The sequence below is a fragment of the Gadus morhua genome, chromosome 10 (assembly GCF_902167405.1).
Source record: "Gadus morhua chromosome 10, gadMor3.0, whole genome shotgun sequence".
Taxonomy (NCBI): domain Eukaryota; kingdom Metazoa; phylum Chordata; class Actinopteri; order Gadiformes; family Gadidae; genus Gadus; species Gadus morhua.
This window is the reverse complement of record NC_044057.1, coordinates 20,287,974-20,303,309: the sequence shown is the minus strand read 5'-3', so window position 1 is coordinate 20,303,309 and position 15,336 is coordinate 20,287,974. Positions and strand designations below refer to the sequence as shown.

Genomic DNA, 15,336 nt, shown 5'->3' with positions numbered 1-15,336 from the left:
CAAAACAACTTGCAGTTATCGTTCTTCTCTTAAGAAAATTTGATAGCTGATTTATTAAATCACCAACTAAGCCCAGTTCAACCACTCGGCTGTTTTACACGGTACTGCACAATTTTACAGTACTATTTTTAAACTGAGAAGATACCCTCTGTGGTATTGAGATGAATAAGCTGAGATATTAGTGTCTGTTGTAATGAAGTCACACTTGGGCAGTTGTCAAATGAAGGAGTATTTCGTCTCCATAGTGTTTAAAAAGAAACTGCAACTCAACATTGAGTACATCTCCGGTCATCACTGAATATACTTCTGTTAGAAAATTAAACATCTGCATTGGTTACTACTAATTGACAACTTTTAAGCTGACAGCTATTGCAGACTTTGTATTTGGTGAGCTGTTTTTATAAACAGTTTCTAATCAAATCATTCTCTACTTTTTTCCAAGCAGACTATGTGCAAACTAAAACTCAAAGTATTCTCATTGTTTTGTCGTTTTTCTTTTCTTTTCTTTTTTTTTTTACAAATGTTGGAGTGACATACATGTTGGAATAGGATTGTTCTATTCTTTCCGGGTTTGCTGCTAAATCCTGCTTGTTTTGCTGAATCCTCACCTAGCATATCGAGAAATGCCAACGCGCTGCAACCCAGGTGCCTTCAGGCTAATCTGAAGTGGTGAGCGACAGAAGGATTTTAACCGCTTCAGGGGCCGAATACAAGCTTTTTCATCATACAACTGCCATCGCTGGTGGTTTACAAGGTACTGGAGCCACCACCTGGAACTACTGGTGGCACTGTCTTGATGGGAACTGCTTCCAAGAACCATAGACCTTGATTAATGTTGGAGGATGCCTTTTCCTTACATTGTTAAGACGGTATACACACGTTTGTGACAGACACTTACAATCTCCCAGTGACACAAAGAGCCTACGACACAGATGGATGTTACAGTTGTTCAGTAAATGAAACTCAAAGCAATGATGAACAAGTGAAAAGACAAAAAAAGTTTTTTATTTTAAACTTGACATGTTTTCTATAAAGATGTTATATGAAACAAATGTGTGTTTTATTCAAGTTATCTCTTCATACCTTTTAAGAAAATTATTGAAAAACGATAACAAAAGTAAATTCCTGACAGTCGTGTGAAAGTACCGTGTTTAGATATTTTCTATGTATCCACTTTCATTAAGATAACAGTTAATGGCTGATTTGATATTTGACTGACAGTGACCCACACGAAATGCAACACCACCTGCATCATTATTTAACAGCGCCCTCTAACGGCAGACAGGCGTAGCTGCTCAGTATCCACCTGCCGGTGTCCATGGCGTCTGCCATCATCATATCAACCATGATGGATTTCAACTGGTAAGTCAACTAAAGTACAAACCAAAAATGCATTTGCCCAAATGGATTAAAAAAATATTTATTTTCCAAAGGTCAGAGCTGTTAACTTAAATTGTATGAGGATAACAAAGTGAAAAGATAGTTTGGGGAGCAGAATAGAAAGTCTAATTATTTATAATAATAAACGTTGGCTTAAGCACAACCCAGGCCCAAAATCCCCAATTGGAAAATATGATGAACCTGATCCAAATGCTAAAATACTGCATCAAATGGGGCAATTTCAGTTAATAAAACATACTAAGGGCTACAATATAACAAGGTTAAGAGTAAACCAAAGGGGAAAATAAACTTTAATTGGAGAGGGAATTACAAAGGAAAAACCACCATTGTTTGGGTTATAAGGAGCCAGCAGCGGGGTGAATTGCCTATAGTTTACCAAATACTGCTAATTCCAGATATCAATTAGATTTTTAATGGCCGCATTTTTTTTATATATACACAGTAGTTTATAACCGAAAACAACTGGTTCTTAAGAGCATGTATTTTAGCTAGTCCAAAAATATTTTTAGATATTTATATATATACCCTCCCCTTAACCAATAATTGATCATTGTGGGAATAGCCCGTTTTCTTTTATATTTTGGTAATATACATACACGGAAAAAGCAATGTTTGTTGTAGGCTCACTTTCAGGGCAATACGGTCCTTATCATACACTGATTACGTACAGGCCCTGATTAGATGTAAATATGCACCCAGTGAAACAATCAATGACCTCTAGCACCAGTTCAAGAAGAGTCAAAAAAATGAAAAATTGATTCTAACATATTGACATAGCTACTGAAAATGTATGAATATAGAAATTGTATGAATATAGAAGGAAAAAGGGATAACTTTCTGGTGAAAATTCCGATAAACAAACATAAAAAAACAAAGCAAACAAAGAGTTGACATGAAATTACCTTCACCGGTTATGCACAAGTTAAATACAAACGTTAAGGCTAACACAATGCACAAAGATTAGGTGGGGTAACAAAGAAATTATACAAGTTAATCTTGCTAGCTACATGCTATAGTGTTCAATGTTGGCAGTCAAACATTAAGGGATAGTCTCTGTGTACATTGCTTAGTGAGCTCTTTGTATATCAAAGTACAACTTCATAATCTAAAATTAATTTCAGATAAACTTTTTGTGTGTGTCAATTAAAAATCACATAGGGCCCCAGAAAGTGAGCAAAATAAGAGCGGTTGCTTTTCCAGTTGTTTGGAACATTTAAAAGTCCCACAATGTAAAATAAATACTTTAATAATCCTGTGATTATCTCTGAGCAGTCCAGTGCACAGGATTCGGTTCCTGAGAGTGAATCGTTGCATCGCGTCTCCGGTGAGATGACCATCTGACATAAGTTAAACTCTCGCCATATTTCTTTTGTTTTACTCGATTTTAGAAGTGGCAAGAGGCCGTGAACTTTGAGGCATACAATTGATAACTAACGATGGCCAGGTAGGCCTTCGTGTGATTTCATTTTAATTGTAAAGGTGACATTTCTTAAAGGAGGCATAGCCTACTAAGCGAAGCCTGCCTTAGCTGAGGTTTACTGTGTCCCACTCCTGAACTGCCATGCACATGTTAGTGTTCCTTTGGTTAAAATCTACATGCATCTCAACATTTACAAAAATAAGTGTAGAAAATGACCGTTAAAAATTATCTGAAAATGCTTTCTCCGAATATAAAAAACCTTTGCCTCTGATTAGTAATATATTCATATCATTTAATTAATTACGTCCATCTAAACTGTATATTAAAAACTATAGTGAAATATATTCTGTTTTTCATAGTTTTCACACAGTATTAATTTATCCAAAAGGACTATTAGTACTGTTTAACAAAAGCTTAATATGTGAGATTATAATCTCACATTAAAAATCATCATCCCCGATTTAAAGGGATACAGACAATATGCCAGGAAAACTTAAATATGACAACCCTTCAAGAAAATATCTTTTAAGTTTTCATTCGAGATCTTAATTAGGTCTCATTAATCTGCATACTGTGACATGTACAATGGCTACAAAACAAACCTAACCGCCTTTACACATTTTCTTAAGAGTTGAACCTAACATAGAGCCCAAGTCAAGCCCCGTCCACTGGCCCCCATTTCGGAGGAAATGTGTCCTGTAGTCGACGGCCAAAGACTCATCATTGTCTGATCCTGTTTGAATTGTGTTATGAATTACACGTTTTCTGATCTTTTTCAATTCGTAGAACGACGGAAGTACAAGATACGCAATGAGAAAGACTACACACCCAAAAGTTGTGTTTGTGACGTCATAACGCCATTGACTGTGATATTTTTTCCAAAATAAGGTGAAATTTGGGACAGCGGAAGGGGCGGGACTTAGGCTCTAAGTGGAACAGTCTGCTAGGGTCCCTGTGTACGAGTCTCACGAAATACAGGAAATGTTAAGTGCTTAAAAAAATGCACAAACTCTCGGAAAACAAATCTAAAACAAAATCATAGGCCATTTTTAGACAAACATAACACCTTTTCTACCATTACGCTGCCAACATAGATTTACGCTTGAATGCCCCAGGTATGAGTTAAAAAACACATTTCTTCATTTTGTTAGTGAAACTGCGCCTCTGTGGTTTCTGTGTCACTTTGAACACACAATCAAGAAAGCCCAAACCGCAAATTCATCATATCCACTTGTTCAAATCACAACATTTTCAGTGAGAAAAAACAAATCAAAAGCAAGAATCACACGTTTCGTACCTCTCGGTGACCACCGCTCGTACCGGTGGTCCGAGCACAGCCGAAGGGCGAACGCTCGGCTTTCCAGAAAATACTTTCCCCTCTTCAGAGCCCTCCCCCCCCCTAGATTGGTTATTTTGAGGACAGCGTTTGCAGAAGTGCTCGCAATGTTTCCAAATCCTTATCCGTTATATTTAATTTATTTCCTATTTTCAATTTTTCCATGGCCCGGCATTTCACGTGAGAGAAATAGGTCTTGAAAGTGTGGTTCTGTGAGGTCAACTGGCCGTTTCTTTCAGGCTGCATGTGCGGCCTCCCGCCCTGAAGCTATACATACTTGGGTGTCACATCGTCGAAGAAGTACTGTCTGCAGGTTATATAATAAAAAGCTGTGCATAGAAGTCTAACTCCCCCTCCCCCTCCCCCCCTTGTGTCTTGGCACATGATGTGGTTGAGGTCTGGTTTTTGTCTTTGCGTCCAAAATAAACAGCGGCTTTTGAAAAACAGATCTGCATCTGCGTACATGGAGGGGAATGCACCACTTGAGTTTGTAGAGTTTTGTTTTGAGGTCATCTTTGTGATTGGGCTTCGTTCCCTGAGGAGGAAAGGACATTTCAGTTGCAGTGGAGAGAGAAAAAAGGATGTGTTCAAAGTTAACCACAGAAATTTTTGGCCAAAGCTGGCCAGAGAGAGAGAACGCCGTACCTGGCTGTCGTGGCAACGGGGGGGGAGGGGCGGCCCGCTTAGCTGGGCACCCATGTGTGGGAGGAGCTCTGCGTGGTGGCAGGGCCCCCGTAGCCCTGGCCCCCCGGCATGATGGGGTCAAAGTTGAAGTCGATGCCCTCCGCGTCCATGAGGTCGCTGTTGATGATGTAGTCCACGTCGCAGTCCAGGTTCTCGGTGAACATCTCGATGTCCAGGTCGGTGGGCAGCCGGTCCTGGCTGGGCAGGAAGCAGGAGGGCGGGCCGAACTGACCGAAGCCCTGCAGACCCACGCCGGGGCTGGCCAGGGAGGACATGGTCCCTCCGTGGTGGGGTCCCCCGGCGGGCCCCGGGCTATGCTGCGCCTTTAGAGGGGAGAGCTGGGGAAGGTCCTGGCCCATGCCAGAGAGGATCATCTCCCGACCCATCTGAGAGAGAAGCTGCTGCTGCTGCTGATGCTGGTGTTGTTGTTGCTGCTGGTGTTGTTGTTGTTGCTGTTGTTGCTGGTGTTGTTGCTGTTGCTGGTGTTGTTGTTGGTGTTGTTGTGATTGTTGTTGTTGTTGCTGGTGGATGTGGTGCTGAGGCTGTAGCTGGGCCTGCAGGCCCATAGGGCCCCCACTGTTGGGCTCCAGGCCTTTGCCCAGGAGAAGCTGGTTGGGCTTGGGCCTGCCCAGACCCATCAGTCCCAGGCCCCCCGGCCCGGCCACGAGGGGGTCCACCTGGGTCATCAGGATGTCTGCGGGGGGAGGGGAGTCCGAGGTGAGCAGGGCCTCCAGGCTGGACGGCACGTGGCTCCCGTAGTGGCCCGACCCGCGGGACCCGGGGCTGGGCATGGGGTTGAAGAGGGAGTTGCCAAAGTTTGCGGGCTTGGTGTTGCCGGCCCCGCGGGGGGAGGGGATGGGCTGCGCGGCGCTGGCGTGGCCGGGGCTCTGCGGCAGCTGGCAGAAGGAGTGGAAGCCGGTGCCGCGGGGCAGCAGGGTGGAGGCCGAGGGCAGCGGGGTCGGGGCGGCGGCCGGCGCCGGGCTGGGGCTGGCCCCGCCGCCGCCCGCGTGGCTCGTCATCAGCGTCAGGCCGTCGATCAGGTCCAGCTCCTCCATCAGGGTCTCGGCGAGGGTCTGGGGCAGGCCGCCGCTCGAGTACCCCCCCAGGAGCCCCTCCTCGGGCAGGTCCTCCTCCTCCTCCTGGCCCGGCGCGATGGGCGACAGCCGCCCGCTCAGCGTGCTGGCGTTGGAGCTGGTGCGCGGCCGGAAGCTGGTCCAGATGTCGGGCTCGTCCAGGCTGCCGCGGGACGACGGGCTGCCACTGCTCACCCCCCACTTGCCGAACTGCTGGGAGGAGTTGGGGCTGTCGCCGCCCCCGGACCCCGCCGGGCCCTCGCCCTGCAGGGCCCCCGGCGCGCCCCCGAGGGCCGCCGCGCCCGCCAGCTTCTTGGTCTGCTTGGCGCGCATGCGGCTCTTCAGCAGCTTGCTGCTGTTGTCCATGGAGGCGGCGCGACGCCGCGGCGCCTTGCCCATCTTGCCGCCCTCGGGGTTGAGCATCCACCAGGAGGACTTCCCCGTGGACTCGTTGTGCACCTTCAGGAACTTGTTGTGGAGTGAGAGGTTGTGGCGGATGGAGTTCTGGAGAAGAGAGAGAGGACACAAACAGGGCGATGTTAAATGACTAGGGTCTTCCGAGCGGATTTATTTTTCAACCACAGAATTTGGGGGTGTATCGATTACCAAACCAAAGGCATGAAGCTAAACCTGATCTAATTCTATTTATTTCGGACAACATTACGGCCTGTGACTCACGCAACCTAGTTTATATTTATACAAAGTGTTTGTGCAGTACTTGAAACGGCTAAATATTTATTCCCACCAGAGACTTGACTTCTTAACAAAACAGTATACTTTATATACGCACCTTCCATCCTGCAGAACTGTTGCTGTCCCCTTTGTCTTTGAAGTAAGGCACAGTCTTCACCATCCAGTCGTAGATCTGTGCCAGGGTGAGCCGCTTCTCGGGGGAGTTTTCAATGGCCTGACTGATGAGGTCTGCGTACGACTGGTTGCCCCATGCATTGCGCCTGGATGAGCCTTTTCGGGGTGTCGCCCCGCCCACCCCCACCCCGACACCTCCCTCAGCGGCCGCAACTTTCTCGGGCTCGGATGTGATTGGCTGGGACTCGTGTTTATCTTCCTCGGCGGGAGGGGTTCCAGCAGCGGACTCTGAGCCGTCTGCCCCCTCTGGCTTGACAGCTGAGATGTCGGGTCTCGGGAGCGGCCATGTGCATGACCTCGGTCTGCTCTTAGGTTCAAAATCTGGGTCGATGGGGGTTACCGATGAGTCCTCCATGGTGAAGAGTGAGCAATATAAGATAAATAAATATAGTTGAACTCCAATTGGCCAAATGCGATTGTTGCAAAGTCAACAACTTGTGAGTATTGAAACAATATGTCCCAAGTACTAGGGGGTAAACAGTAGGCCCAGAAAAGAGACGCAATAATCTGGATACACCAATAGCCTCTGTTAATCCTGAGTTTGGAGATTAGGGAAACCAAATAATCTCCTTAATAGTAACTATCATAAACCTTCGGGTTTCATAGAGCTGAGATGAGAATTCCTTTGTCTGATTACAAGAACAAAGGAAAAGAGTTGTACCAAAACAATAAAATTATGATAAAACTCACATAATAATTATAATAAAAATGTCACTTCTACCGTTATATTATTTACGGTTACGAAAATGCTATATCTGAAATAATCTGAGTTTAAAATCTGTCACACCCGATTAACATGATCTACACATTTAATGCGTGGTGTTTGTCTTATTTATTTTTATTTTATGCTGATAATTTGTGTAAATAAAACGAATTGAAACACTTTCAAACCTATTCCGTACCACGTGTGGCTATATTTAATTAATTATTATGTTAAGTATTATTATCTATCGCACGATACGTATTTAAACATATCCAGAAATACTTTTACTGTATAGCAATGCGATCAACAAAGGTATATCAACAGATCACCGTTACAGAGGAGCGGAGATCCTCCTTCTCCAGTTGTAAACAACGCGATGTCTATGCAACACCCGCTAAAATCGCCTCTCGCTCCTGAAATGACACCAAAACCGAATCAAATCCACAAACACACCTTCTTAGAATATAAATGCCAGTCAGATGTTCACGTTCAAATGGGGTGTAATAGATTAGTTCAATAATGCAGGGAACTGACTATTTACTAATAGTAAATGTACGCTGTTTACCGCGTCTATGGCCTATATTCATCGGGTTCGCCAGATAAATAAGAGTTTTACAAACGCACAAGCTCAGTTAAATAACACGGAAAGCATTCGTAAAAGTTCCTTGCAAGTCCTACAAATACAAAAAATATATATATTGAGTAAAAATATGTATGTAGTAAAGTCCGTAGTTTGAGGGTTCAGGTCTGCACGCTCCAACACATTGTGGGTAGGCGCATGTCACCATCTGCCATGTTGGTCGACGCTGCGACGCGGCACACGATGCTCACGGTACACGCCAATCCCCCGACCCGGCCCAACAATGCTGATTCTTGGAGCGCGGGACCGTTTAATAAACGCCAGGGTCGACTTCCTCAAGGTTTCCCGAGATTTTTAGGTCCCACGTCTTCTGTCGGCAAACTCGCCGCCCTTTGAAAACAGCCCGATAGCCACCTAGCTGGGAAGATCCGGCAGTTTCAGAGTTTATAATCCGTGAAAAAAAGTCTGTAAAACGATCCGGTAAATCCTCTCTGGCACTCAGGTTCACTGACGAGTGAGTTTTCAACGACTTCCTGTCATTTCCGATCTCCGAAGGCATATTCATCCAACATCTTTTTGATTTGTTTTGTTTTGTTTTGTTTTTACTCGAGGCGAAGACTCCCTTCTGACGTCTGTTTACCACTGTCAGACAAACTGATCTGCGCCTGCGCAACCTGGGCTGTTGGGAAATGAAGTCAGTCATGTGACTGTACGAGCGTAAACAGGTTGCCAGAGCAGTAATACATTATGTAACAGTTTTCTTTAGACACCCACCAACTTATCGCATTTTAAGTAAGGATTAGCTGTTACCAATACGTTTAACCTAAATTAAGATAAACAATGTTCACTATTGTGTTTTATTCAGTCTTTGGCCCAAATTGAGACACTGATACTTTATAATAATCTATTGGCCTGTTTCCAATATATTTGAATGGCCTTGCTTGACTCGGTGTGCAGCTGTGTCTTTAACTGATGACGCGCTTGTCATGAGTCGATGACACCTTTCTGCTTGCTTCCTAATTTCTATAGCTTGCTCATTGAGAGCCGATTTCAGTTTAGTCTGGTTCACACATTGAATACTTTTTCACTTATCTGAATATTAATATCGGCGATCAAATAGCGTAAAATATTGTCCAAAGATCAAGACTAATCTGAAGGAAATCGTCCTTTGCATCGAGCTGTTTGGTTTTGCAAGAAAATAGCATTTAATTAAAAGATAGCAATAAAGAATATTTAACCTTCGATTTCATGATGTCCTATGAGTCATTTTTTTATATTAACATTGACGATAATCTCGTTGTGGGCTACTTATTTAGCCCAACACAAAAAACGTAACACAAAATAACTTTTTACACCATTCATATATTTTTGGACTAATTACAACAGTGAACGATTCTTCCATGTTTCATAAGCTCATTATAACCTACCAGTAAAACCAAAATAGCGTCCGTTTTCACTGAAAGAGCCGGCCTTCCTTTTCGAATGATTTGTACAAAAACCCTTGTAATGTTTGGTAGGGGGGGGGTGGGGGGGGGGGGTCATATGCTGTGACGTCTGAACCTCATCAGCCTTTCTTTGGGTTTGCTGGTTACATGTGGCTGTTGTCAGGCATCCACCACATCCTCAGCACAGACTATTGCTCATCCAGTCAAGGTATGCTATCCTGTGTGTGTGTGTGTGTGTGTGTGTGTGTGTGTGTGTGTGTGTGTGTGTGTGTGTGTGTGTGTGTGTGTGTGTGTGTGTGTGTGTGTGTGTGTGTGTGTGTGTGTGTGTGGTGAAATTACTGTCTTGTTTTGATTCTCTCAAGTTGACCTCTTAATGGTTAAATGTATAGATTTGAGAGAAGCTTGGGAATGCATAGAGCCTTTTCAGGTTAAATCAAATCCAATTTAGTTCGGGTGTACCCAAACTATATAATGCCATACATGATCATCTTATCGCTGGCAGACAGGTGTTTTGGGAAGAAATAATTTACTATGTAATAGGAAAAGGGAGGGTAAATAGTTAACATAAATATGGATATGAAATAGGATTATATGTTCAAGCTTTAGATGGAGGCTATCCTTAATATATATTTGTTCTAAAATGTGACAATTTAGAAAGACTTGAAGGATATAATCCAGTCAGGAATCAACTGATCATCATCCTAATTCACACTGGCTTTCAGTGACAGCAACTGACAAATAGCTAGCTACCAGATCCTGATGCATCAGATCGGGTCATTTAGAGAAGCTGAAGTGAGGTTACCATGGAGACAGCTCTTCTTGGCTCAAAAGATGGAAAACAAATCATGCTCTTTCTTTCCTTAGCAAAGCACATCTGCGTAGCCCCAAGGTGTTGGCTGATGGGTTTTCAGAATAAGGCTTTAGCTTTCATGTCATTCACACATGGTATACCCTTTCACATAGTAACACTCATGTGATGTAAGACTTTTTTCCTTTCATTTATTTTAAAAGAAAAGCATTGAAGTCCCATAGTGGTCCTGTTTTCTTTCTTCTCTATTAAACAAAGGGAGAATTCTGACCATTCCTGGGAAAACCAAACTGACAGTAAACAGAGGATGTAATTACCATTCACATTTTACACACACAGACACATATGCATGTTTATGTCTATCAACATATTGTGTGCTATGTAACGTCTCAGCCATTAGCATTCTATTCACGCTGCAAAGGTTCCTTTCATCTCACAGGTGTAGAAGCGTCCCCGTCCCCGTCCCTGAGTCATGACGGACAGACGACTGGTGTGCTGGGGCAAGATGCTGCTGCGTCGGATCCCCCTGGACAACCGGCAGGTGGGCTCCCAGTTTGCCCGGTGCCTGACCACCCTGGACCTCATCTCTCTCGGGGTGGGCGCCACCCTGGGTGCAGGGGTCTACGTGCTCTGTGGGGAGGTGGCCAAAGAGAAGGCAGGGCCGGCCATTGCGCTGTGCTTCTTGATAGCGGCCGTCTCTTCCATCCTGGCGGGCTTGTGTTACGCTGAGTTCGGTGCCCGTGTGCCCAGAGCTGGCTCAGCCTATGTGTATTGCTACGTGACAGTGGGGGAGATTTGGGCTTTCATCGTTGGCTGGGTCCTCATTTTGTCCTACATCATCGGTGAGTCACACACGAAGCCGGTGGCGTGGGGGGAAATATTCAATTGGTATTTTACCGATGTTTCAGCCAGTTTTCAAACACACAATGTTCATGTTGCTTAAATAATGTTACTACATAGTTTAGAGACAACATTCAAATCCTAATACCTAATCTATGACTTGTCCATTATATGATTGGAATAGCATACATGAGTATGGGAAGGTTATCAAACATGACCTCAGGAACTTCCTGTGTTATTTTCTTCATCTTTCATCTCTTTTCATGTTCCTCTCCCTAGCCACTGCCAGTGTTGCACGAGCCTGGAGCTTGACATTTGATAACCTGGTAGGCCTGGCTATCTCACAGTGGATCAAAAACTACATTCCGATAAACCTTTCCGGGACTATGTTCTCTGAATACCCTGACATACTGGCTGTGCTGTTAATCGTTCTGGTCACAGGTAAGGCAACACCTTGATTGATGTTATTGGGATATTATTATTATTTGGTATACGCTAAACAGTATAGTGAGTTGATTCTGACATTTTGAGATGCTTAGATCACAGCAGGAGGCAGGATAGTGTAGTGGGTATGGGTTGTGTGATTGCCAACCAGAAGTTGATGGGTCCAATCCTCTCCCACTTCTCAAAGCACCTACCTGTTTGCATCCTTGAGCAAGCTGTCTTACCCCTAGGTGCTCCTTAATGTAGCTGTATGTAAAATCACTCAAGTCGCTTTGGATAAAAGTGTCTGCTAATAAATGACTAAGTACTGATGTAGTTAGTCATAGCATTGGCATTTCTTAATGTGATGAATATCTCAGCAGAGCCAGAAGGTCTGTTTGGCTTTGTCTGAGTGTTAACACCCACGCAGCACTGCTGTCATTTGGCGTGAGCGAGTCGGCACTGATGGGCAAGATCTTCACGGGGATCAACGTGACGGTGCTGGGGTTTGTGTTCGTCGCGGGCTTGGTGAAGGGAGACCGAGCAAATTGGAGCCTTACTCTGGACGACTACATCAATGCCACCAATTTTACAGACCCAGAGTGAGACAATACGGTCACTGAACAACAAAACTACTAAGGCGCAAGCTACCTGAATTTCACCCAATGCATTAAATATGTGCTCTGTGTCAATACTAAATCTAGACTTATTGAGAAGGGATTCGGCCTCGGTGGTTTTGCTCCATTTGGCATCCGTGGAATCCTGTCTGGGGCAGCGACGTGCTTCTACGCCTTTGTTGGCTTCGACTGCATCGCTGCTTCAGGTCGGACGGTTCAACATCCTTTAAAGTATAAGTGCCCTTCGGTGATGGCTCAGGCTAAAAGACGTGCTTTTCTTTCACCGACAGCTGAAGAGGCCCTGAACCCCAGGCAGTCCATCCCCATCAGCATCGTGGCTTCACTGCTCTGCTGTTTCGTGGCCTACTCTGGGGTGTCTACAGCCCTCACCCTGATGATGCCCTACTACCTCCTAGACACGCAGACCCCCCTGCCCAAAGCCTTCGACTTTGTGGACCTGGCACACGGCCGCTATGTGGTAGCTGTGGGCTCCCTGTGCGCCCTTTCAACAAGGTACAAAGGCCAAGAAGACACAAGCAACCGATATTTTCTTAAGCCAGCGTCCATTCTCATCTCATTACACGTCAATGCACTATCACAATTTAACATTTTTTTAGTTATCACGCTCTAGCTTTTGGGCATTCCACCAGTGGAATCTCTTTCATTTTTTAACTGTTGTCTAATGTTGCCGATAGATAGAGACCCGTTAAAAAGGTCCTCAGGCTGAACCTGGCCCACCCCTTTGCCTTCTCAGACACCCACTTCGCACATACATTATGAGAAACAAATGAGACCACATCTGCAGGTTAATAAGTCATTTATTTACATTAGGATGACGACTAATGGCCCATGTGACGGGGTAACTTTCTGTTTCTATAATACTAATCAGAGACCGAACTAGCTTCTGTTAATGCTTCAGTCTGTTTGATTCTGGTCCTCAGTTTGCTCGGATGCATGCTCCCCTTGCCACGTGTGATCCATGCTATGGCATCTGACGGCCTGATATTCAGCTTCCTCTCGCAAATTTGTGAGAAAACCAAGACGCCTTTGCTGGCCACAGTAATATCCGGTGTGGTGGCAGGTGAGAGGAGTTCAAGTTATATGAACTAGGACGCTTCCTATAGGCTATATAATGTTTTTATTCCGCTCAAACCTTTGACCTCATATTACAAGTCTCGCAGAGCTCCGAACCCCAGTGAATTGTGAGGGAACTGTTTCTGCCATTGCAGCTCCCATGGCGCTGCTCTTTGACCTGGATGTTCTGGTGGACCTGATGTCAATAGGGACTCTGCTAGCCTATACAGTGGTGGCTCTTTGTGTGCTTGTTCTCAGGTTAGTCCTATGTGGTTATCTATATATGATGGTATCTATATGTACTACCATATATCATGATGTTTGTAGTGGTAGTGTTTCTTAACATGAATCCCAAAGGTTCTGGGATGTAACCCAAAAGGTTGTAGGTTGTAACTCCAAAGTCCACAGTGTACAATAATAGCAAAATAGTAAAGTGGAGGTTCTCGTTGCTATTTTGGTTTCAGGTACCAGCCTAGTATTCCGGATGATGGCCTCAAGACACGGACGTTGGCTGAGGCGGGCAGTGATCAAAAGATTCACCGTGAGGGGAAGGAACCCGTTAAAGAGCTTGTGGAGGCATTCACACCAATGAGACTGCTGCGACCCAAGACGGAAATCCCCACCAACCTATCAGGGAGCATTGCTTACGGCACCACTGCTGTCCTGTGTAAGGTTTCCAAGCCTCATATCCTTTTGTAGATCGTAGACCTAATCATTGGGTTTTCATAATCATGGTCCAATCAAAATGTTAAACTGGACCACAGTTGAATTTTAGAGTTTAAATAAATAAATCAATAATGACAGCTCCTGGATTTTGGATTACACTGATACTTAGCAATAGCAGATTACTGGCCTGTGAAAAATATTCATTATTGATTGGTTCAGTTCTATCATGATGATATAATAATCGTGTAAGATAAAGAAATAAGTACTCTTTCTAACATGTCCATATTTCCTTATTCCCTATAGTAGGTTTGGTCCTCATTCTTTGCTCAGTTCTGGGAATATGCTGGAATGAGTTGGTGCTGGGCCAGTATTCAGTGGTTGCTAATTGTGCCATTCTGACCCTACTATCATTACTGTGCCTGCTCATCATTTGGCGGCAGCCTCAGACCGTAGAGGTATACTCGTTCAAGGTAGGCTTCAACTTCCTTGTCATTTTCCTTTTCATTTGCTTTTTACTGTTCATTACCAATTTCACTGCAACCAGCCATTTGTTTTTCTGTTGAACAAAATCTGATCTTTTGAGAAATTATTCTCTTTATTTATATTGACATTATTTATCCTCTAAATCGTAATATCTGTGTGTGTTTCGCTGATAGGTACCACTGGTGCCTGTTTTGCCACTGATCAGCATCTTCCTTAACGTCGCTCTCATGATGCAGCTGAACAGTTGGATTCCACTTGCAGTGTGGATTGCAGTTGGTGGGACTATGTTATTTGGTGCATCTATAATATATAATTTTTTTGGAAGAAATGAATCATTGTTATGGGTTTCCGCTCTTTGTCTCGGTTCATTCTCTAGGCTTTGCTATCTACTTCACCTATGGAATCAGGAACAGCTCAGCAAAGTTTGGAGGAGTTGGGACCTCAAAGCCCCTCTCAACTGAAGAAATGCAGAGGCAAGAGGAGAGCCAAGCAGAGAAACACAGAAAACCTCCATAGAAGTATAGGTTGTTTGTAGTTGTTTGTATAGACTCTTGATTGAGCATTACACACACACACACACACACACAAACACGCATGCACTCGCGCACACACACACACGCACACTCGTGCGCACACACACACATACTACACACACATACTACACACACACACACACACACACACACACACACACACACACACACACACACACACACACACACACACACACGGTTGAAAATAGCCTACGACCTACAAGAATATCCTAAAATGTATGTACTCCCAATATCCTAAAATGTATCCAAATATTTATCAAAGCTAGTTCTATGAATGTATTGTGATATAGTAGGCCTACTGTTTTAATAAATGTGCATTTGCTTAAAGGTTTCCATTTTAATTGTTGATGAATTCATTATTT

The 15,336-nt window shown here is 44.2% G+C and overlaps 2 protein-coding genes across 2 annotated transcripts; one reads left to right on the top strand and one right to left on the bottom strand.

Annotated features, from left to right (window-relative positions):
• Positions 1–977: 977 nt before the first annotated feature.
• Positions 978–8,768, bottom strand: foxo4 (forkhead box O4). Its single transcript, XM_030369307.1, has 3 exons — positions 6,705–8,768; positions 4,803–6,418; positions 978–4,692 (listed from the first exon to the last, which is right to left on the bottom strand). Exons 1-2 carry the CDS (start codon positions 7,134–7,136, stop codon positions 4,841–4,843), a joined length of 2,010 nt encoding a protein of 669 aa, XP_030225167.1. The 5' UTR covers positions 7,137–8,768; the 3' UTR covers positions 978–4,692; positions 4,803–4,840.
• Positions 8,769–9,616: 848 nt separating this feature from the next.
• Positions 9,617–15,072, top strand: slc7a3b (solute carrier family 7 member 3b). Its single transcript, XM_030369308.1, has 12 exons — positions 9,617–9,717; positions 10,757–11,159; positions 11,437–11,598; positions 12,011–12,182; positions 12,285–12,403; positions 12,488–12,710; positions 13,139–13,278; positions 13,427–13,529; positions 13,736–13,938; positions 14,241–14,407; positions 14,594–14,696; positions 14,797–15,072. Exons 2-12 carry the CDS (start codon positions 10,790–10,792, stop codon positions 14,934–14,936), a joined length of 1,902 nt encoding a protein of 633 aa, XP_030225168.1. The 5' UTR covers positions 9,617–9,717; positions 10,757–10,789; the 3' UTR covers positions 14,937–15,072.
• The last annotated feature ends 264 nt before the right edge of the window (positions 15,073–15,336 follow it).